Below are 25,529 nucleotides of genomic sequence, written 5' to 3'. Positions count from 1 at the left end.
TGCCTCACAAAACAGAGGGCATATTTACAATAAACTGACAGAGCACAGTGTCACTCTAAAATTGCTAACGCAGCGCTCCATCAATTTAAAAATGCTGGGATGCACCGTATTCACAAGAATGTTAGGCCCCCCCCTCCCCGAGATTCTCCTAGCGCTGGTGCTAAATCTAGCTGCCTAGCGCCAACAAAGGCACCCTTGCATCACAGTGCAAGGGTGCCTGAGTTGAGGGAATGATTGTTTATGTGCAGGAGATGTCCCTTCCCGCACATAAACAATCCATAATGAAGATTTGTAACTTCTATATGTGCTGCTTTGAGCAGCACAGATAGAAGTTGCAACTCGTCATTTTAAATGATTGTTTACGTGCAGGAAGGGAAACCTTTCTGCACATGAACAATCACTAATGATGATTTGCTGTTTCTATGTGTGCTGCATAATGCAACACACATAAAAACAGCAAAAAAGAGAAGAAATCAATAATTTCTCCTAGTTTCACCAGGTTAAGACCAGGGGGAGGGGTATTTACAAGAAACTGTTGGAGGGCCAAGCCAAAATTGCTAACGCCGCACTCCGACAGTTTCAAAAAGCAAGGATGCGCCATATTTACAAAAAAGCAGCGCTCCCCTGCATACTCCCTCTAGTGCTGGTGCTAAATTTAGCTGCCTAGTGCCAATGCAGGTACCCTTGCACCATAGGGAATGATTGTTTATGTGCAGGAAGGTGTCCCTTCCTGCACATAAACAATCAGTAAAGGCGATTTGTACATTCTAGTGTGCTACAGAATGCAGCACATAGAAGTTGCAAAACGTGATTTTTTAATGATTGCTTATGTGTTGGAAGGGACACCTTCCTGCACATGAACAGTCACTTATGGTGATTTGCTGTTGCAGAATACAGCACAAATCAAAACAGCAAAAACGAGGAGAAATTAATAGTTTCTCCTCATTGTGCCTGTTTAAGACCAGGTTTTCCCTGGTCTTATTTTTGGTGCTGCCCCATACTTACACCACCCTTGTAAATAGGGGCAGCATTAAAAGCAATGGGTGTTGCGGCAGAACGCCCACCACAACACCCATTGCCTGCTCCTTTCATGCTAAGTGCTGCATGAAAAGGGGCCTTATTTACAAGGTGGGGTTGAGCCACATTAAGTGGCTTAACACAGCCTTGTAAATAAGGCAAAGGGCTTATCACCACCAGAACACAATAAAAGTTGATGTCTTGGTGGCGATGAGCCCTTGTAAATATGCCCCAGAATGTCCTAAGTCCGAACTTGCCAAGTACACGGACAGGCTCAGAAACGCGTCGGCTTACAGGCTCTTGACATTTCATTCGTCTTAAATCCGAATGTTTATTGCGCATAAGGCTTTTGTATTTGGACAAATACATTGAACACTGATTGTACTAGCTGCCTCTTGCGCTATCAGGCCAAAACAAAGAGATAAAAACATTCATTTTCAGTGGCCTGGTAGAAAAAATGTGGACAGGGTACTTTCAACCCTAATGAGTTATTTCCTTCTTAAATGTTTGTCTTGTGTGAAATTATTTAAATGTGTAATCCTTTTTTGTCTTTTAAAGTGATGTGTAATTTGAGTTTGTAAATATATGTGTTCTAGTGCAGGACAGCAAGTAATTCTTCGGACAGTTACAGTATCTGTAAAAATCACTGCATTTACTTTTTCTGAAATTCAAAATATATATAGGTTGCACATAAGGATTAAATAACTGAGTGCAAGATTCTGCCCTAAATAAAAATTGAGCAGAACTAACAAACGAGTGACCGGGTCTTCTTCTTTCTTATAATTGTCATTGTCCTACCCGGCCACATTTTTGGACAAAACCCCCCTGGTAACAGACCAGAATGTCCTAAGGGCATTGCTAAACGCGAGGTGATTGTGCTCTTTTGACAGATATAGTATGAGGGAGTTTTAAAATTTAAGGCTAGAACCCCGAGGCATCTCAAATGGAACTTTGTTGAATCAAAGGATGTTGTGTTGATACGGTGTATGGTAGATGACAGTGCTGTGATCAGGGTACCCAAACCCTGGTTTCTGTTGGAATGACTTCTGTTCAAAGAGAGTGTTAAGATATTCAGATCATGTACCCCGAATGTCTTTATTTATTTATTCTTTCCCTTTACCCGGAGTCTGAGCAAGGCAGAGCGCCCTCGGGGAGGGAGGATGCAGGGGTTCTCCGCGGCAGGTGATGACGCGGTGCCCCCACCTCCAACCCTCCCTTGTTGCTCAAACGTCCAATGAGGGTCGGCGGTGGATGTGAGCCAGAAGCACATTTGTGCTTGCGGCTTGCACGTTCACCGATCATAGGGGCAAGCCAGATCCTACTGGCTGCCCTGTGCTACCCCCTTTAAAAGGAGTCTGGGGGAGCTGGAACAGTCTCTTGTTCCTTCGCTCCTCCTAGATCGGTACCCGGGCCTTCAGCATGGCCGTAATTGATTTTTTCTTTGTTTTCTCGGGGGAAGGCCAGATAGTCGGGCAACTATGTGGGCCTGTGGCGGTAAGGTATTGATTGGTAAGTGTAGTCTTCCGCCCTTAGCGGCCACCACCAGGTAACTCCAGGGGCAGTGACAGTCAGTTGGTAAGTTGTTGGTGCGGGGGCTGGGTTGGGGGAGTCACTTTTTCCTGTAGGCCTGTGGTCACCCCCGCACGCTCATGCGCATCGGGGCGCAAGTATTCAAAATTGCAGCCCCCGTTATGAAGTTTAAAGCTCAGGGCTTAGGTGGGGCCCGGGGGAAAGTGTCCGCCGACAAGCTGTTCGCCCTACGCAAGCCTACTCCAGTGGAGAAGTGGTATTTTACCTGATCTGAGGGGCTGCCAGTCATTGACCTTGCCATAGGCTCTAGAGGGGACACGCAGAAAGTAAAGTATTTATATTGCTAGATTACGGTAGGAGTGGATTTTGTATTAGAACATGTTAAGGTTAGACAAGTGACATCATGTATCTATCAATGTATTTGTACTTTCTGCGTTTAGTTGTACATAATGTAATTATTAATACATGTTTTTTAATTATGTAATAAATACGGCTGGGGGGCCTCTCCCCCTAATCCAAAAGAGTGTGATTTGAAGTGCTTGCCTCAGGGGTGAAGGGAATACACAAACATCTGAGGGTGGTCGTGGGTAACAGTAGAGGGGACTTAGGCAGTACAAGGCCATATGCGCAGAACTCATTGGGCGGGTGGAAGTGACCCAATTGATTTAGAAAATTACTCTTGTAGCGCGGTTTTGCACCAGTTGTAGCCGGAGAACGAGCAGATTTACGGGGTAGAGGTATTATGAATAACCTCAGGTTTTAAATCCTTTACAAACTGCTGAGGGTTTAAGAAATTACATAAATCATTCAAAACCGTCCCACTTAGACTCAAAGATTCCAAGTCTCTGAGGCTCCAGCGAGAGCACTTGTATGAGATGCCGTCTGTATGTAAAGAAAGGCTCTTCGCTTGGTAGATTCCGCTGGATTGGGTCATCCACATATGGTCAAAGGGCTGAAAAGAACCTATGTCATACAACATGCTCCCCCCATAGATGTCTTTGTAGCTTTTGAAGTATTGGGCTCTCTAGGTTTCAGACAGCACTGTTTGGGCTGCAGGTCACTAACTGGGAGAAGGGCAGAGCTCATATGCATTTAGAAGCCTTCGAGCCAAATACCCGTCTCTCTCTGCACCTTGCATCACTGTTGCATCTCCCTACCCCTGATCATCTCCCATACAGCAGCCTCTGCGACAGGACCAGAAGCCCCTTGGCATCCAGTACTTATTTCCCCACACCCTCTCAATACACGGTCCATGATGGCCCATATGATGAGATCGCACAATGCACGGATGCGGCAGGTTTGTAGCTCTCTGTAAGTAACCAGAATATTAACATAAATAGTACTATGTCCCATTCACCCACCAATAGATTACATTTAAACATGCATTTTAAGACGAATCATCGTACTCAAAGGGGATCGAATGCTGAAGCAGGCTTTCTCTCAGCTGTTCCAGGAAGGATGCTGGCACCATGACATGAACCTCAGCTCTGGGATGGATGTTCTCCAACTGACTTGGTTTCCATAGATCCAACTGGAGGAAAAACACAAGTGTTTACAGTGAAAGGTTGTCCGAATTTCTTAAACTACACCATTTTATCAATTGAACAAACTAAGAAGTAAATGTTATTTTGGGCCCCTTGAATACGGCCACTCTTTTGTGGTTCAAACAGCCACAGAGTTAGTATTTTCATAAAGGGTATCACAAAGTGGACTTCTCAGATTATGCCTACTGGGCAACATTTTGGATGTTTGCGCATCCAACATAGGCAACACAAGTAGCTGAATGACAGGAAACAGAACACTATTGGTTTTGCAGCCAGTGTTACAAGACTTACTTTTTTAAGGTTACCTTGTTGTAACTGGCTGTTTCAGCAGTTGGTTGAGTATTCATGAGAGCCTTGAATGTTCACGTCAGTATGCGCACTTACAGAGACACCTAACTTCCTATTCCCCGATTCATAAAGATTTTCCTGTGAGCAGGTGAGACTTACCCTTGAATTTCCCTTAAATGAGTCAAACCTACTGATAGAAATCACCTTATGAATCAGGCCCTACATAATGCATATCACATTACGCATGCATGTAAAGTACGTTTACCCGTCAAATATCATTAGTTGACGGCAAGGGATGTTGCCAGACAGTTTGCTAGTTGATGTCACTGACATACAAAATATAAGTACACTTTACCAAAGGGTGCTGAGGTTCAACCATGATCTGCACTTGCACAGAAGAAGTTCTTTCTTCTACCAGGAGGATATTCATGACCTCCTTGAAGGTTATGAATCCCAATTACCTGCCTCCAATCCTGGTCTCACTGGGCATGATTTCACATGACCCTTTACTAAAATATAGATCTCCTCAAACCATCAAAGAAGGCTGAGCACAACAACCTCAATCAAGTACATTGGAGCCACTTATACATCTACTATCTTAACTGCTGACGCATCACTGTGGTGTCTTATGCATAATTGCATATCAGCCGTGAAGCACAGATTGGAGGCCGTCACTACTATTGTCAATCTCGATCTTAATCTCCGAGTCCTTACTGACACTAAGCTCAACAACACTGAGTAAACCACTGTGAACCTCCTTCTTTCCCTTCTTTACTAGATTCTTTGTTTTGATCAGGAAGGCAGACTAGGCAGAGAGGTTTCAGTAATCAACAAGACATATTCACAAGAACAGTTAACCAGTCAATCAATCAATCAATCAATAAATTAATCAAACAATACTTGTTTAGAACGGCTAACCACCCGTAAGGGTATAAATGTGCTGATTTGCTGGTCTTAGTTGAAAAGCCAGGTCTTGAGTCCAACAACCAGAGACCGGGTATGCAACCCATCCGCGACTAGTGCCAGGGACCCTGGTCGTCCGATCCCCCGCCACTATGAACCCGGCATACACCACGCACTCAACCCCGGACGCAACAACAATTGCCAGCTCCCAACACTGAGCAACATTCAAGGCCCTATTTCCTGCCGACACTGCCGACGCACCTTCACCCACCTCCGGACCCTGGCAGATACCCCAACCCACCGGACGCCACTGCACACAAACCACTGAGCTGCATCTTCCTCAACGTACGCTCCCTGCACAGATACGCTGTAGAAATCTGGGACTTCTCAACACTCTCACGTCCGATGTTGCCTTCCTCACAAAAACCTGGACCACAGCCATCTCTCCACCAGACATCGCAACCGCCATGTCCTACGATACTAGATCCTGAGAATAGACAACTTCAACCGCCCAGGAGGAGGGCTCGCCATTGTCCACAAAAGCACCGTGCGACTGACAACCACCAACCCGGACGAAGCCTCACCCCTAATAGAACACATCCATTTCCAGATCCAGCCCAACCCCAGAATGGCGGTCAGCGGAACACTCACCTCCAGATCTCCTGGACCCCGCACCCACTGCACCAATGTCACATCACACCCCAAGCCCTCGCCTTTACGGACTACATACTACTCGGTGACTTGAACTTCTACCTGGACAACCACAGTGATTGCAACACCACTGCCCTCATGAAGAACCTCACCAACGTAGGACTGTAGTGATTTGTCTTCATCCCTACTCACAGCAGGATACACACCCAACTTCATCTTCGCTGGAGGAAACAACATTCACTTCAGCCACACCACAAAACTCCTCTGGACAGACCACCGCTGCATCCATTTTTCCTTTATGAAACCCACCGCACAAAAGCACATGTGCAGCCTCACATGCAGTAGCTGGAAGAAAGTCTCAGAAGAACACCTTACCTCCGCCCTCACCTTCACTCCACCCCCAACTGCAACGGACGCCAACACAGCGGTAAGCAAGCTCCACCAATGGATCACCAACTGTGCCACCACTCTCGCCCTCCTCCAGAACACCACGAGAGGACACAACAAGAAAGCCAACTGGTTTACTATGAATCTCTGAGAATCCAAGCGCTTCTGCTGACGACTGGAGAAGACGTGGAGAAACAGCAAAACCATGGAAGCACGCTCCGCCTACAAAACAGCCATCACAGCACACTACCAACTCATCAAATCAACAACAAAAAACGTAATCCAAGACAGAATCCTCTCCAACGCCCACAACTCCAAGGAACTCTTCATCCTCATACAGGAATTCACCAAACCCAACAGCAAAACGACCCTCACTCCCTAGACCTCTCCAACAAACTCAGCTTCTTCTTTCACCTCAAGATCAAGATGCTCTACGACAACTTCAACAACCAAGACCACAACACCGCCTCAACTCCCACACCCAATGACGCCACCCAACAGACCCCTCTCACCTGGACCCCTCTCACCACAGCAGACACCTTAAAGACAATGACGAGCATCCACTCTGGAGCACCTACTGACCCCTGCCCACTGCACATCTTCCACAGGGCCACCACTGCTATCGCACCTGAGCTATGGTGAACTATCAACTGATCCCTCAAGACCGCCACATTCCCCGACAACTGGAAGAGCGCCAAATTCAACCACCCATAAAGAAGACCTCCGCAGGCCCGACGGACCTCAAGAACTTCAGGCCCATCTCACTGCTTCCTTTTGCTGCCAAAGTAATTGAAAAGGCCGTCAACACTCAGCTAGCACACTTCATAGAAACCAACAGCATCCTAGACACCTCTCAATTCTGATTCCGCAGGAACCACAGCACCAAGACTGCCCTCCTCCCCGCCACCGATGACATCCGTGCCCTCCTCGACCAAGATTACACAGCAGCCCTCATACTCCAGGACTTTTAGGCAGCCTTTGACACCATCTCCCACCACAAACCAGCCACCAGACTACACAATGCAGGCATCCAAGGAAAAGACTTAGACTGGATACAATCGTTCCTCTCAGGCAGGGCACAGAGAATAAGAATCATGCCCTTCCTCTCAGAACTGACAGATATCAGATGCGGAGTCCCCCAAGGATACTCCCTCAGCCCCAAACTCTTCCTCGTTTTCATGGCCCCCCTCGCAACCATCATCAGAAACCAGGGGCTCTACATCATCTCCTATGCCAATAACACCCAGCTCATCCTCTCCCTCACCAAGGAACCCAACATCACCAGGCTCAACTTTCAAAAAGGGATGAAAGCTGTTTCGACCTGGATGAGCAACAGCTGCCTGAAGCTCAACTCCGAGAAAGCAGAAGTCCTCATCCTTGGCTCCACCCTCTCTGCATGGGACAACATCTGGTGGCACCCACCCTCGGAAACCGACCCGCCCCAACAGCCAATGCACGCCACCTCGGCATCATACTTAACTCTTCACTCACCATGAATCGCCAGATAAACGCCGTATTCTCTGAATGCTTTAACACCCTCTGCATAATCCGCAAGTAGTTCAAGTGGATCCCCCCGGACTAAAGGAAAACCGTCACCCATGCACTCATTACCAGCAGACTAGACTAAGGCAATGCCCTCTACACCGCAATCAACAAAAAACTCCTCTGCAAACTCCAGACCTTCCAGGAAGCTGCAGCTAGACTTATCCTCGATATCACATGGGTCAATCACATCACCCAACACCTCTGTGACCAGCACTGGCTCCCAGTCAAAAGAAGAATAACCCTCAAGCTGCTCACACATGCCTACAACGCCCTCCACACCACTGGAACCCAAAACCTCAATGACCGAATCTCCTCTCACGCCCCCAAGAGAAACCACCGCTCAACAGACCTCACCCTAGCCACCATCCATCGTTTCTACAGGACCAGAGCAGGTGGAAGATCCTTCTCCTACCTCGCAGCCAAGATTTGGAACAAATTCCCCCTTCAGCTCCTGCGAAGCCGTACACTTCACCAATTCAGAAAGGACCTCAGGACCTGGCTCTTCGAAGGACCCCAACGGAGCTACTCACATCCCCCTCAGCGCCTTGAGACCCTCACGGGTGAGTAGTGCTCTCTACCAAACCCTGATTGATTGATTGATTTAGTCTCTTCCTAAAGTCGATCAATGAGGGTGACGTTCGGAGGAGGAGGACATTCCAGAATTTGGCGGCGAGGGGCGAGAAAGAACAGCCTCCACTGTGGCTACGAAGATGGGCGGAGTCTGTGCGAGTGTGAGAAAGGATGAGCAGAGGTTTCTGGATGGTTGGTGGAAGTTCAGTTGATGGTTCATGTATGCTGGTCCTTGGTCATGGAGGGCTTGTAGGCGTGTGGCAGTAGTTTGACTTACTATCATTTCTGCACGGGTAGCCAGTAAAGGTTCCTCAGGTATTGGGTGATGTGAGCCCATTTGTGCAGGTTGATGATATATCTGCCAGCTGAATTCGGTATTGTCTGGATCCTTCCCATGAGTTCAGTGGTGGTTCCTGCGTACAGTGCGTTGCCGTAGTCCAGAAGGCTAGTGATCAGGGCTTACGTTACTGTTTTCCTTGTGTTTGTGGGGAGCCATTTGAAGATTTCTGAGAGCATGCGAAGAGTGTGAAAGGAGGCATAGGAGACTGTGATGATCTAACGTTTCATGGAGAGTTTCCTGTTGAGGATGATTACAAGGTTGTGGGCGTTGTCTTTAGGTGTGGGTCCGAGCTCCGCGGGTCACCAGGTGTCATTGCAGAGGCCAAAGATGAGTACTTTGGTCTTGTCCTTGTTTAGCTTCAGACAGCTGTCCTTCATCCAGGCTGTAACATTCTTCATGCAGTGGTGGAAGTCTTGGTGGTGGTGGAGTCTGCTGAGATCAAGAGGATGAGCTGGGTGTCGTCGGCATATGATATGATGTTGATACCATGGATTCTGATGATGTCGGCTAGAGACGTCATGTAGGTTTTGAAGAAAGTGAGGCTGAGGGATGAGCCTTGAGAGATGCCGCAAATGGTAGTCATGGGTTCCAAGGTGAAGGGGGAGGCAGATTCTCTGCGTGCATCTCGTGAGGAATGATGCAATCCATCTTAGTACTTCTTCCTTGATTCTGATCTGGTGCAGTCTCTGGATGAGTGTCTGGTGAAAAACAGCGTTGAAGGCTGTGGAGAGGTTGAGAAGGACCAGGACAGCCGATTCCCCTGTGTCGAGTAGGATGTGGATGCCATCCGTCACAGAGATCAGGGTAGTCTCTCTTCTGTGGTTGGCTTGAAAACCGGATTAGGATGCATCTAGCAGGTTGTTTCACTCAAGGTGCTCGGTGAGCAGGCAGTTGATGACTGTCCCCAGAACGTTGGTAGGAAATGGGAGCAGCAAGATGGGGTGGTGGTAATTCTGGAGTATGCTGTGGTCTGCGGTGGGATTCATGAGAGGTCTGACCTCTGAATGTTTCCATGCATTGGCAAACGTGGCTGTAGTGATAGATGCATTGAGGTTGGTGGGTGATCTCGTTGCTTCCTAGGTTGTAGAGGTGGTGGGGCAAGGATCCTTTGGTGCTCTCGAGTGGATAGAGTTCATGATGGCTGTGGTGTCTGGTGTGGTGAGCTGTTCCCATGCTGTGAGCAGTTGGTCGGGGGAGGTTTCTGTTGAAGTGAGGAGGCTAAGGAGGTCGTGGGTTGAGGTTCGAAGTTCCTGTAGATGGTAGATATCTTGTTGTGGAAAGGATTTGCTAGGGCGTCACCCAGTTCTTGTAATGAGGGATTGTGCTCTTGGTGGCTGTAGGGCGATTGAACTCTATGACGAATGTGAAGAGTCCCTTCGTGTGGTTGGCGCTAGCCTCAATGCGGTCTGCAAGGGCATTCTTTTTTGCGTCTTTGAAAATAGTTTCAAAATATTGAAAGTTGTACTAATGTTAAGTGCTTGGGCATTTTTTCAAGATAGTCTCACAGACTTGCAAACACACATTAGTGACATTTCAAGAACATATTTTCAAATAAATACTCCTTCTAACCAAATCTCCTCACTTATAAGCGTAATAATGAGATTTTTCGACTTTGTTTACAGTCTTTTTAAGACTCAAACACTAAGGGGCAGATTTACAAGTCCCTTGCACCACTTTTGTGTCACTTTTCCCATGTTAAAAGTGACGCAAAAGTGGCGCAAGGGGCTTATAAATCTGCCCCTAAATGTTTTAACCTAGGAAGTATCGATCTATAATGGCTTATCGGCTTTATTCCACGTCAAGAGTAATTTTATCTACTGCGTATTTATAGTAATATTTTATCATTAATACAATAACATCTATTTACTCACAAATAGTCATTGTGGATTTTGAATCACTCTCTGAATAGATGGATCGTATGTTTACATGGCCAACTGTCGAAAATTCTATATCGTGCACACGTTCTGTGAAAAGAGGCCAACTTAATGCACACATCTCATGGAAATTGGAACGGGACACTCACTTTTTGTGATTCCACTTTAGGGTTATCTATACTAAATTAGAATAGAGGACTCAAAGCATGAGGGGACAGTGAGAAATCGATCCATGAGAGGGACCTCAGGCTGCTGTCTTTCTATCCATGTCTGATGTTTGACATGCACATGTTCTGGTTGCGTCACACATGAATGTCACACCTGTTTCAGATGTATGGCACAGGTGCTATGTGTGACTGTATGTATCACACACATGCAAAAGACTTGTAATCTACTACATGAGTGTCAGATGTATGTTAGACTTGTTTGACAAATGCGTCGCAAGTGTCATGTGTGTGCCATGTATGTGTACCTTACATATCACTTACTCCTAAAAGGTAAGATTGTGTGGTATTTTACATTACATGAGTTCGGGGTTACATTTTGAAGAGACCCCTTTGTTTAAGTCAACAACAGCCATTTTCACTACGGTTAAAATATTCAAATGATTCAACAGCTGGTCGTGCACAGCTCCATGAACGAGACTGGCCCCCATGAATCACTTAGTGATCCAACCCGTTTTAAAAGGAGATGTCTCCACTTAAAGGCTACACCGACTGGAATTCCATCCCTCTTCACCTCGGTCTTTGCAACGACTATCTCACTTATCGAGGTACATTATTACACAGTAAGACAGGCTGCCAAATTTAAGAAAGAGATTTAAGATGGTCCGTATTATCAGGAATAAAGGCTCCACCACGTGGAGGTAATGTAGAATCACTATTGCTAAAAAGAGAAGCCTATCTGATTATGAAATATGACTGCGTGAGTGCAGGTCTGAACGAATATGGAGAATGCTAGAATCGGTAAATGGGTCAAATGTAATACGACCATGGATGTAACATCCCCCAAAATCACCAGCATTATAAGGAACAGCAAATTCACATATTGATTGATCCATTGGACTACATGTCCCACAATCGCCGGATCCGATTTTTAAAATATCACGTGACTGCAACACACACTCATTCGAGCGAGATCTTGGCAGACGTAAGCGGCTCAACATGAACACTGCAGGCAAATGTCGCCCGTGATTGAAAATACCGAGTGGCGAGCGTGGCAAATAAGCCCCCTAACTTGATCTCTTTCCACCCTTTTAGCACAAGCGGCAACTTAGAAAAACACAGAAAAAAGGCGGCGCTCCCCTGTAAATGATAATTCGGCGCACCGCGTTCGTTTTGAAAATCCTAAGTAAGTGAAAGCTAACCACAAAAAACTTTGGCGATTTGCACAAACAAATAGACCCCTTAGCTAAAACTGCTTCATTTAATGTTACAGAAATCGATGACCCCTCAGCACAAGCCGCAATAGTTGCAGACCAGATGACATGTACCGACTCAAACGAAACTCATTAACAATGTAAGTCACACCGCAGGCAATTCTCTGATACAAAACAACTTGCGATGCAATGTCCCCCAAGACAGAAAAAAGGAACAATTTTATTGTTTTGTATTGCAGAATAAAACTAAAACGTCAATCAAGAGTCTGAACTAATCGGAATAGACTCGTACATACATCATAGGAAGGTAACAATAAGTGTTTATAAATTCCTACCAGTGACTATACATGTGAAGGTGTTATAAAAGTTCCCTCTGGGTACACATCTTGCATTGTATCTATACCTGCTTCACGTAGCGAGTGCACAGGGCCCTCCTCTTGTGCAACTGATAGTGCTGCATGATGCGCTTATGGTAACGCTGGAGCATATAGGGGTAATTTGGCTGCCAGTGTCCCAATTGCCTGCGATAGTAGTTTCCAATGTATTAATTTCAGTCTTCGGTGTGCCTCTTTTTAAATGTGTGATGATGCCAGAGAGTGGAGTAGGGTGCGTGTCACCCTCTTCAACCGCCACGTGGGGGATGAAGCCGTGAGGGTGGTACCAATAATATATTGCACATGGGCACATAAATAATACATATAAAAATCTGGAACAGAAAATCCGCCCTTTGCGTAATCTAATGTCAGCATTGCCCACCCCATCCTAGCTTGTTTGCCGCCCCAAATGAGTCGTAACAGTCATGATCGAAGCGTGTTGAAAAAAAAATTAGTGAACTTTATGAGACTATTACTAAAAAGATATTAAAAATATAATATTTTAAAATAGCAATTCCATCTGCCAGCGACAATGGCAGTATTTGCCATTTGTCCACTTGGAGGTCTAAGGCTGTACATACTCTCCCATAATTTTCCTGAGTGATGACCTCAGGGTCCTGATGTACCCAAATACCAAGGTATTTAACTGGGTCAGTGGACCACATTAGTGGATACTCCAAACTAGGGGGATGTTGTGATCTCTGTGAGGTGTATTATTACCAATTTGTCCCAATTAATGGTCAGCCCTGAGAACGCGAGGTGGTATTGATGTTCTCTATTGAACAGCACCATATGTTCAGCGTACATAGAAATGCCTAGAGGACGAAATTAAGAGCTGTCTCTCTATGCCGCTGACGTATTATGCATGCCAAAGGTTCCAACATTATAGAAAATAGTAGTGGCGATAAGGGGCAGCCCTGGCGGGTACTGCGCTCTATCTGGAAAGCCTCCAATGTTAACCCACCCCCCCTCACTCGTGCCGTGGGGCCAGAATATAGTAGCCTTACCCAGTCTATAAAAATGGCATACGCCATATGCTGTAGAATACGAAACAGGTACTACCATTCGATAGAGTCAAATACTTTTGCTGCATCTAACATTACAGCTGTTGCAAGGGGGAGCAGGATCCAGAACGTGGAAAATGGCAAATATAGTGCAGAGATTGTTAGATGTAGATCTCTCCGGTACACAACCCGATTGATCTGGGAGGACCAAATGGGGCATAAGAGGTTAGAGTCGATCAGCAAGGATTTTTGCTAATATGTTTGCATCCAGATTAATCAAGGATAGCGGTCGATATGACTCACATGCCGCAGGCGATTTATCCTTTTAAGAAAAGCTATAATCAAGGCTTGGCGAAGCGAAGGAGGAAGACGTCCGGTTTCATATGCTTCACCATAAACCTCAAGCAGATGAGGTGTGAGGAGTTCAGCGCATTCCTTATGAAAATCTGCTGTGAGGCCATCTGGCCGTGGAGCTTTGTTATTCAACAGAGAGTGTATCGGCTCTTGGATGTCGGACGCCTCAATTGGCTGACTTAGATACACAGGGTGGCCATCTGACAGCCAGGCACATGCTATGTCTGATAGGTATTCACTTAGATCCAAAGATTCATCACCGTCTCGCGATTTATACATGGTGGCGTAGCAGTTGTGAAATTGTCCTGAGGTGTATAATGTCCATACCGTGGCTATCTACAATTTTGGTGATATGGTGATGATCCGCCCTGAATGTGAGCCGAGCAGCAAGGTTGCGACCAGGCCTACCACCCTCCCCATAGGGCCTGGCAATAGGTCATCTGGATAAATAACGTATTTCAGTGGTTGCCATTTCAAAGTACTCAAAAATTGATTCATGAATACGAGCAAGTGTAGCCGCGCATGGGTCTGCAGTGTAATCTTTTTTAAGCTGCGATAGTGTCTGTTCTATTTTAGTTAACTGCCCTCGAATATCTTTAAGAATACCTGCCGTGGTGCTGATACAAGCCCCCCGGATCGTGACCTTAAAGGCCTCCCATAAGGTAGCAGCACTATCCACAGAGTCCATATTTATCTAGAAAATGGTTCAATTTCTTTTCTTATGGTTTCTTTGTAAACCGGGTGTTGTAAGACTTCGGATCGAAATCTCCATGGGAATAGTCTATGAGTGTTAGTGGGTAAAAGGGTTGTGAGTCTGACTGGTTTATGATCGGATAGCGTGTGGGCGAGAGAAGTTATTTCCGTGACCCAGTCATTAGCACCCTCACTTAACAGCCAGTAATCCAATCTAGACCAACTTCCATACACCGGCGTGGCATGTGTGCCCTCTCTTGTGTCACAATTGCAATTGGTCTCTGGTCCAGGGAAGACATGGCTTGGCAGTTCGGACTGGACTGTTCCCATGAGGCACAGGGGTCAGACAGATTTGCATACAGATGTGTCTGAACTGAGGTGGCAAAGTGAGTTAAAGAATGATGGATTCAACCCAGATCTGTGACTGGAGGTGATTGTTTGAAAATGTTCAGCACTCCGTCCATCATCTCCTTGTGTTTGCTTTGTTCGCACTAAGTTGGCAGGGTATGCCCAGATGCGGGTCCTTTGCTCACTTTGCCACTGGATTCAAGATAGCCTGGCTGATGAGGGCTGTTATCCCGAAACCGGTCCCAGGATACTTGTTTGCAGTCCAGGGAAGACATGGCTTGGCAGTTAGGGCTGGACTGTTCCCATGAGGCACAGGGTCAAGACTGATTTGCATATAGCGCTGTCTGAACTGGGGTGGCAGAGTAAGCTAAAAATGATGTATTCAACCCAGATCTGTGACTGGGGGTGAGTGTTTTGAAAGTTTCAGCACTCCGTCCATCATCTCCTTGTGTTAGCTTTGTTCACCAATCAATCAGGAGTTTGTTAAAGCGCAACTACTCACCCGTAAGGGTCTCAAGGCGCTAGGGGTGGGGGGGGGAGGGTGCAGGTTCCATTCCATCAAGTTTTGAGGACGAGGTCCACTGGACCACCAGGGATGAGGCGCAGGGAAACCTGCGGGTGGAGGAGGGCCTCGATCACTAACACTCAAGAGTGCAGGGGCAGGGGCTCCTCACTTAATGGTGGAGCTGCGAGGGTGGGAGAGCAATTTCACTGACAAAATTGCTGGGATGCCCCGTGTCGCACATGTTCCGCCACAGTGACGACACTACATTAGATACACCCCCCCCATATTAAACACAAAATAACAACTGACCCCTTAAACGTACTCCCTTATTTAAGGCAATCGCTCAGGGCAATTGATGTTTGGTTTGCAATCAATTTAAACAAGTAACAGATTCGAAAAATATCTATCCCTAGGAAATGCAAGAACGCCAATACACACTAACGAAATTAACCTTCAGCACTTAAGGAAGGCGGTGAAAGTAGAACTAAGTAGCTGGCGTCACGAAACACTGTCCCTATCGGACAGATTCCTGCCATTAAACTGTCGGTTCTCCTGCACATTCTTTATGTGTTCTAGACAATGCCTATGTGTGAGTAATTGGGTTATTGGTGGAGGGGTGTTCAGGGAAAGAGGAGGGTGAGAGGAAGGAACGCAAAAGGAAAGGGTTGTCCTACTGTATTGGTAGTTTCCAATTTTAAATGTTCTTTGAAATGATCAATAGAACGTATTAAATCCTAAATAACTTGCTTGTACTCTTCACAACAACCTCTTCCAAGTAAACAAAAGACAGCTTATTACTAGCTCTCCTTACTGAAACAAAGTGAAACCCTACTTCCCAGAAACAACTTCAGAAGGCTAGTCTTCACATCTTGATTATGGCAACGTGCTGCTGTGGAGTCTCTCTGACATACCACTTGTTCCCCTGTAAAGCATCCAGCATGGGGCTACATGTCTCATGAAAGGCGGACTGAGGCTACTTGTCTCATGAAAGGCATACAGAAGGCGCACAGAAGTTCAAAAGTATTACTTCAACATAGAGGGAATTATACTTGCTCTCCCTCCAAGTTTGCATCTTCTTCCAGAAAAGCTGCATCACATACAAGACCACCAGAACCAGCACCCCTCATACCTTTGTGAAATGTAATATACCTCATACCTTTGTGAAATGTAACATATTGCCTTAGTGTAACTGCTTCAGTCAACTTTCTGCTCAATGCTAACTCTGACTCCACGTTGTGGCCATTTTTGACATGTAAAGTCTCATTCTGGCATTGTTGATGAGGAATTTCTGAATAACATGCTCAGCAATAAAAGTTTTTATTTCTGTATCTGTTTGACGTCACTTTTGTACTCTGCAGCAGCTTCAGAACCTGCGCTTTTGTTTCGATTTCATCACCTGATCTCCATTGGAACACTATATACGAAATCAAATACATTTGTGCGTTTTCTGCCCTTGAATGGCTTCGTTCTAATTGGGGTGCTATGGGGTCCTCTTGTTGCCTAAGTCTGTATTCACAGATTTTCTTTTCCTTTTGTTAATACACATTTATAGACTTCGGACTGACACATAGGCAGATTTCCTTCGCCAGCTGGCATACCATACTCAGGTGGACACTGCTATTCCAGAAGCTAGAACATCACCAGAATAGGAACAAAAAGCTACAAAAAAAGAAAACAACCCAGAAGACACGCTTTCTCCTTCTATGTTTCCAGCAGGAGAACCAGCATCTCCATCAACATTAGAACTTCCCCAACCTTTCCGCAAGTGAAACAAGTGCTGTAGACCCGCTCCTTCAGGGAACACTAAATCTTCACTTGATCGGATTCACTACCCACCTACATTTTACTTCATTGAAATCGATCCCAAAATCCGGAATAATTATTCAGTGCAATACAGTCAAATAGCTGTGCAATAGATATTACTAGTTCAAATATTACAGTGAATTTCTGGTGACCTACCTTTTAAGTCAGTCTCATGTGCATGATGTCTGAGGTGGAAGGGAATATGCCATTTTAAAAACACCTATTTAGGGCTGACATTGTTTTGTCAGAACTTAGACCCTATCAAAGTTTCAACAAGCAGATTTAATCTTTAGGGTCACTTGGTCTAGTGGGATTTGATACACTGCTCTTGTGTCCCACCACATGGGAACACTACCATTCACCTCCAAGTGACCACACTGCAATATACTGAAACACTCACATTTACTCTCATACCATTACATACATATAATGTACAACAACTCATCATGATCATGAACCACTGAGAAAAAACACCAAAAAGCACTAGCAACAACATCTGTATTCGTGCTTAAAAAGTAAACTGTCAAAACATGGAACACCCCCAGACAATATTGCTTAGCCAAAGTCATAATGAGAGAAACAGATGAAGTTGTCCTTTTATTTTCCTATACTCTTAGTACCATACCCTCGCTGCACACTTGAACACAGGATTTGGGTGAGGACCAACCACTAACTATAAATTCATAAAATTACTTCAGGCCCGAATCATCTGCAGAGCTTCCTTTGTCCTATGAGTATGTGAGGTCTGTGGGGAAATGTTAGTTTTTTTTTATCTTGTCCCCAATTCTATATCTTATTCAGACTGACATCAAGTAGGTAGAACAGTAACTCCATACAATCACCATTTTGCTGAGTTTGTTGATGCTTATTAGCGCATCAGGTTTCTCCTTATAAGATTATTTAAAGCAATGTGGCTTGAATAGTGTAATGATGGAAAATCCACATATGTATCCATCAAGAAGGAAAATAGTTGATCATTTGGTGTACCTGAATTTAGACGAGATTAAGAGGCAGCGCACTAAGATTGGTTTTGCTGCATCATTATGAGTGACCAGGAGGTGCACCTGTTAAGCTCCCACCAGTGCAGTTAACATTACTGCTCGTTGCATGAACTCTGGAGTATATTGAGTTAGCTAGTATTCTGAGTTGTATTCCGAGGTTCCTCTGAGAAATGCAAAATTACCAAGTAAATGTGTTATTCCGGGTCTGAGTCATCTAGCATTTCCAGATGCTTCACCACAGTTTCCCCTATAAGCTTTGGAAGCTAAAAACAGGAGAAAGCTTTGAGAGGGAACACAGATTGTCCCCAGTATTGTCGCTGACAACATAATTTCTGAATTCTGGAATTCAGGGATACATGATGAGGCTTAATGCATATTACCTTAAAAGTCAAATTCCAGGAAAACTAGTTTTGCAGCGTTTTAATGACAGGAATCTCCCAATAAAAGGCCAGCAACAAAAGCCATAGTATCTCTGGCCTAAAGTGCAGTCACAAATCATCAAAGTGTTTCAATTGCTGGTTATGAAATCATTAGGTTCTTGGTTTACATAAAATGGATGCAGCATGGCCTGCTAACCTTACAAGCGACTGGTGATTCTGTGCTAGATGAAGATTTGGTGTGCGTTTTCATCTATGGTGCAGTACCTTTCTTCAGGCTCCAGGCACCGAGCGGTAAACAAAAGGAATCATAGAATCTCATGCCGGAAAAGTGAAGGAAAATCCAGGTTATTTGGGACTGAAAGCTCACAAGATTGCAACGTTTGGTAAAATCTCAAATATTGACTACCCACTTCCTCTTATGCTCTTCAACACGAGTCACATAACTTATCAGACATGTTAGGACTTGTGATGCAATACTTGGATTCAGTTAAGATTTTGTAACTGCTTTATAGTCAAGCTCAATTCAGTATTTCACCTTTTAAAATAATTCAGTAAATTAGAGGCCCGCGTGTTCTACAATGGTTTGGCGCAGGCATAAAGCTGTGATAATAAGAGTGTCGATCAAGGGGCATGGCCAAGCTAAGAAACGATGGCCGCTTGATTATTCAGCTCCATCGACTCATTCTCCAAAATCAACTATCCAATACACAGATCTGGCCCCCAGTGAGGGTTCATGCCTCAGATCACAAGTGGCACTGACCCCAAAGACCACCAAGGCTCCGGACCGCGCTCAACAGGAGTTACAAGCCCGTTCGCCTGTGGCCTACATGAGCGTTGCAGCCAGGGACTAAAGTGCTGACCTGACCCACGGAGGTGCCCTGGAGGGGCGGACTCAACTAGTGCAAATCCCGGGTCTCACCCACGAGGTGAGCTGCGGACATCGCTGGCTCCCGTTGCGGCTACGAGATGCTTGCCGAGTGAGGGCGGACGGCTGCGGTGCACCAACGGCGCTGTGAGTGGCGGCGGAGTGAGGCCGGAGTGCGGTAACAATGCGACAATCCTGACATCCAAAGGCGGTGACCCTTGAGGAGCGGTGGCAGGGGCAGCTGGATGCACCACCAACCGTATTTGTATTGATACCTGCAGTGCCGCTACCCCCCTCCCCGTCCTCACCCTGACCGCCGATCCCGCTGGGAGACAACAAACTGGTAACAGCGGGTGGGTGTTGAGTGCCCCACTCCCTTGCAGGCACTACCCCGAAGTCCATACCAAGACCCTGGCGAGCTGATGATAGCAACGGAGGCAGAGGACTGATCTTACACTGGGCATTGAGAAATATAAATGCGGTGAAGCTTCCTGCGTCACAGGGCCAAGCAGCGCAAGGGGCTTGTGAAGTGCCGTGGCTGTTGTTTCTGATTGCTTTCCAAGCTTGGAACTCAACATCTGAACCTGCGGTGAGGGTACCCGCTTCTCGTTTCGCATCTCCCTCTCACTGAGCCACCGTGACTAGGCCCTACACTAACATCACGCGGCGACCCGCCGGGCACTGCGAACTGTAACAGCTAAACAGTGGCAGCCTGGACTCTCAGAGAAACATAAGGGACAAATCTAAATCTGGAGGGGCGAAAGGACCCAAGCCAATCCAATCAAATAAATTGGACCGCTATACCCTCTCCAAAGATGCCCTACAGGACCTTCAAATTAAAAACAAGCCTGCAACGGACCCCGGTGGAGAGTCCAGAACTGACTTTAAAGGACGTCATGGACGCCATATCTGGTATCAAAACCACGATGGAGCACACAATGGACTCTCTCTCGAATTTCATGAACCTTATTAGAGCGGACCTTTCCAAAATCAATGAAAAAGTCAAGCAAGTAGAAATCACAACTTCGAGCTTACTTGAAGATGTCACTCAACTACAATGTGACGTGAGTGAACTACAATCCTCCCGCAAGTTCATGGAACTGAAACTAGATTTCGAATGGATAGGTGGCTCCTCCCAGTAGGAAACTACAATAGAGCACTTTACAGGAAACCAAGCCGATTTCACTTAACGGGCCCCACCGGTCATTCAGTAAAAGTGTGGCATGCGGCAAACAGATCCCTCGGATGGGGAAATAGATTGACGCTAGCAACCCCCCTGTTGGGACTCTGAGCGACTGGGTAGTTTGTGGAAGTCAAAGGGATTTGATAAATGGGACCTGATCGGTATCTCTCGGATTGCAGACCTGTGGGAAAAGGGAGGAGTGAAAACATTTGCTGCTCTCCATTGCCAACTTGAGCTAGCTGACACTGATGATTTTCGCTAGTCCCAAGGTCGTCACGCTTTACACTCACTCCCTACAAAGGGTTCCTCCCCTCCTGAGTCCTCCCCACTGGAGGAAAGGATATTAGATGGCCACCTCCCCAATATATAGTAAATTAATATACAATATAGATGACCCCCTTCTAGTTTTACGAAATAAATGGGTGACAGAGGGTATAGAAATGGCCGATGAGGAATGGTGAGACGTGGTATCCTCCCCCAGAGTAGTAGCAATCCCAGCACGACCATATCTGGTGCAGCTCAAAATCCTGCGTAGGACATATATTACGGACCCCGTTTAGTGCAGATGGGAAGGGCCAAAGAAGGGGAATTTTCGGAGAAGATGTGGACAGCCAGGCACCTTTATGCATATCATATGGGAATGCGAACATATCCAATCATATTGCAGGGATATACATAAGGTAATAAGTGCCGTGTTTGAAATTGTTATTCGCCCGAAAGCTCGACGATGTCTCCTGAACATATGGGAACCTACTGATTTGAATGCACACCAAATACAATGGGCCACTCTAGGGTTTAGGATAGCAAAACGGAATATCGCTCAGGACTGGGGAGCGGTGGCACCGCCCACAGTAGGGACATGGAAATCAAACCTAGACTGGTGCATGTACCAGGAAAAGACAGTATATGTGGCCCGAGGCTGCCCTAAAAAATTGTTTCGAATATGAAGTGCGTGGAACTCATATTGTGCAGACATATGTCCTCCCCCACTTAGTTTTGAGTTGGATGACCTGCTCACTCCATGATTTATCCTTACTGTGTATACTGTGAATGATGATTGTATTAGCCCGTCATGCCTATAATGATATTGATTGTTTGTATGACTTACTATATGTTGATGACTGTTAAGTAAAAAGATTGATAAAAAAAGAGTGTCGATCAAATTTCAGGTACTATAGTGTTTCAGTTCTAAAATTTGATCCTCGCACAGGGCCAAAAGTGTTCTATGCCATGAAGAGGGCGTGGCAGTGGTAGAACAGAGAATAGCCTCATAGTTTTGAACACAAAACCAGATCAACTAAAACGCCTGAGCTTGTTTAACCTAAAACATTTATACCAAGTCAAATCAGGCATAAGCAAAAGCCAAAATTATGTTGTGTAATGTAGCAATGCGTAATATGTACTTTATAAAAATAAAAAAAACACACACACACACAGAGTTCATAAGTGACCCCTGTGCGTTTGTCTTTGTGCTGGAGTTTGTACTGGAGGGTGTACTTACAGCACAATTTTTTAGCTAGACGTTCCTTTCTCGTTTTTGTGCAGTAGCTCAAACCTTAGTGTCAACTCCCCAGATGTCATCATGGGCAGGTGGCTCTGTAAATTTGGCTCTGCAGTTTTGTTTTTTTTGCGCAATGCAGTCCTGACATTTTTCTGCACCTCTCTGTTGCTGAAAGATAGTTTAAAGAGGTTACGCAAACCTGACGCAAAGTCTACTGGTGGGATTTACAATCCAACACAAATTCTGATTTACGTTGGTTTATAATCTTAACACAACACAGTGCAACGTGCTGCCAGGAATTACTTTGTGCCAAGGGGGCATTTATTGGGTGGTGCATGGGCTTTCCCATGTGACCACCCAAGAGTTTCAATATAAATCCATGCCTACAAAGAATTGTACACAGGAATTTGGTCTAAAATCCTGTGTCTCCCTGAGGCAGGCGTAACAAGGAGAAATGTTTTCATTTCTCCTTGATTGTTCCAATTTGCATGTGTGCTGCATTATGTAGCACAAGTACAAAGATAAAAATGCCTTAAAGCACAGTTGTCCTGCACAAAAACTATGCTGAGTGCAGCGCAGACACCCTTGCACTATGCCACAAGGGTGCCTGCGTTGGCTCATGGTAGTCATAAGTGCACAAGTGCAGAATGAGAGAGCAGAACTGCACTACTTACAAGTAGATATGGTACAGTTCTGTACTCTTCTGTTCATGCAACGCGACACAACAACTTTATTTGCTGGGGTGCATTATGTGAACTCTTTGCAAATATGTTATAGTTATATAATAAAAGTTATTCACACAATTAACCGTGCATAGAAAGTACCCTGCATCAAATATTATCAACCAATTTAACATTCATTTAAGTTGGATAAACGTATGGAGATTAAGAAATCCTCACACAAATTAAGGATGCATCTGTGCAAGCGTTGTGGAGAATTGCAGTACTTAATCAACTCGTATAGATCAAATTGCAAAAAAGCAATTAAAAGCAATTTTGGTTTAAAGTGCCCATTCAATCAATGTGGTGTTTTCTTACATATTTTGCAGAATTTGTGGTCCATTTCCCATTTTTAGCTAGAAAAAACCCTTTTGTTAATACCACCCACTGTACAAAACAGCTTTTAGTAGTGGGTTTTATGTCTTGGATATGCTTATTATGCTCTGGCTGATGGAAAAGCATTGCCCCAAAATGTAGTGGCTGGCAGAAAACTTCAGCTTGCAGGTCCAGTTATGATGCAAGACGCAATTTATGCTTTGTCTCTTGTCCCTAGTGTATCTTGTATCTTGGTAATGAGGAGCTGTACTAGATATAAGATAAAGTACCTCTTGCCGTACATTATAAGGATGATGCAAGTGATTGAAGAGTTCCTTGACCACATAGAGGAATGAGACCGACTTCTGTCCAAAAGACAATTTCAGTGAAGAATACCAAGCTCACTGAGAGTGGGAGTAGGGGTAATAAGATACAATCATGCTCTACTTACTAGCCAGATCTTGCAGAGGCTTTGAAGGTGCTGTACGTGTTCGGATGTTTGCGGGATGACTTTAAATACTTGGTCCCTGCAACAAAAGGCTGACATTACACAAAGACACTTTTTCAATTGCCTGGCAAACTATTTCCTCATTTGATCGACCTTTCCTCTTTCGTAGGACATGTGTGGAAATAATATTGCTATATTTTCATTTATTGCCAAACGTTCATATGTTGATACATTTTATGGTGCTTTGTGTATTTCCCTCTAATTTTGGATGCGTAGATGGAAGAGTGGAGGGTAAAAACTGCAGAACGTTTTCCCAAGTAACAGGGCTGATGTACACCGAGCATTCCACTCCTGATCTTGCTTAACGAAAAGAGAGTGGAGGGTGCAAGACGCTCACATGTTCACCAGCTTCAATGAAGGGCTGGTTAGTGCTCTTGGGGGCATTGGGGTACGTAGACAGAGTGACTGGACCCCCTTCTCCAAAGCTGAATTGTAATCGAGCACAATACGTTTCATACATACATCTCACTCAGTTGTGCAGACTATGTTGCCAATGTGTGTGCCCATTTTTTCTTGAAGGATTACTAAATAAGAGACAAAGTGGCAAAGGAAATTGATTCCCCCACTTCTCCCTATCAGCTCTCATTAGGCAGGGAATTGATCATGCCCAAGGTCATTTTCTGTTGTCATCCAGAAACAAAAGCTGTGCCAACACTTACCCATCGTACATCAACTTCTGTCCAAATACCACAGAGACCCCAAGTGCCAGAAGACGGATCCCCCATGCCTGTAGCTTCATGACTGAGCAGAGGCAGTCGAGTTGAGAGAAGTTGGACACCACTCAGCCTGTCGTAATGTGAAGTGACCGTGAGACAACTCCAAGAGTTTCTTCCAAGTGGTTTCACTGATAAGGTTATCAATAATCATAAACATGTCTGAGATCATTGACTAACTTGCACTTACTCAGGTATCAACAGCAGAACTGTTAATCTCCTGGAGATTATAATTGTCATCCCCTGGAGTACCTAGTCACTATCCACCCGGTACCTCTGGCATCCCACAGTGGAACGTTTCTCGCAAAATGTGATTGTAAATTGTACATACTTGCCCTTTATCCCTTCTGTATCCAGCCCCCACCTCCTAGTCTTTTGTATACTACAGTTGTTTACTGTAAAGCGCTCTGATACCGTAACAGCTTGCGCTCTATAAAACTCAAAATAAATAAATAAATAAATCATTTAGTGAACTACTTTTGGGCGTGGCTGAAGACAGTGATAATTATGATGGCAGTTTTGATGCTGAAGTGAAAGGCTTTGTTCACGTGAGATATAAGCGACTAGCAGACACAAGTAGGCTGCATATTTTACCAGTCTTGCAGATTCCATAGGTGCGGATAAGCGCATCTTTAGGTTAGATGGACTCTACTAATCTTTTACCAGGACATTTTCGAGATTTCTACTGTTGGTGGACTGACAAGATCTGTTCCTTAGAAAGCCCTCTTTCATCATTTGCAAACAAGACAATTACATCTGAAGTTATCAGATCAGTCTTAAAATTTAAAGGAGCCCATATTGGAGCACCTGCTTGAAGGTTTGTAGCTCACCAGAGTGTGACACATAGGTTAGGTTCTTCAAGCTGGTCATTCTAGTTAGAGAATGTGTACTAGCTACCTAGACCCTTGCAGGGTTTACTGATTAATACTAGCAGAGCAGATCAGGTAGCAATCCAAATGGTTGCATGCTTGGTTGGGATATGAGATCAGGTTAGAAGCCCACAAATATATCCTTCCATCACATTCGCTAGCTAGGACATAAGCAGTGGTTCAGTTTCAAATTGAAGTTGACCATCATTACTTTTCAAAGTGCATATAGGTTGAATTTTTTAAATAGTTCTGCAAAGAGTACTCCATTACATTCATTCAGCAATTCACTTGTCCATAATTGCTTTGTTGATCACTTCACTATCATCGCGAAACATTCTGCCAAGTATACTATTATCTTACAAGTGCA

General features: G+C 45.1%; 1 protein-coding gene across 1 annotated transcript in view; it reads right to left on the bottom strand.

Moving 5' to 3' along the window:
• LOC147730565 (carboxypeptidase O-like) overlaps nt 1–24,395 on the bottom strand; it is a 237,983-nt gene extending 213,588 nt beyond the window's left edge. The window contains exons 1-3 of the mRNA XM_086955342.1: nt 24,240–24,395; nt 23,524–23,599; nt 3,954–4,078 (exon numbers count right to left, since the gene is read on the bottom strand). Coding sequence (XP_086811468.1) covers nt 3,954–4,078; nt 23,524–23,599; nt 24,240–24,319 — 281 coding nt within the window. The 5' untranslated portion in view covers nt 24,320–24,395. The remainder of the gene's footprint in view (nt 1–3,953; nt 4,079–23,523; nt 23,600–24,239) is intronic.
• Between the last annotated feature and the right edge of the window lie 1,134 nt (nt 24,396–25,529).

The sequence above is a fragment of the Lissotriton vulgaris genome, chromosome 2_1, assembly GCF_964263255.1.
Source record: "Lissotriton vulgaris chromosome 2_1, aLisVul1.2, whole genome shotgun sequence".
Lineage (NCBI taxonomy): Eukaryota > Metazoa > Chordata > Amphibia > Caudata > Salamandridae > Lissotriton > Lissotriton vulgaris.
The sequence above is the reverse complement of the archived record's forward strand: the minus strand, read 5'-3'. Positions and strand labels throughout refer to the sequence as shown.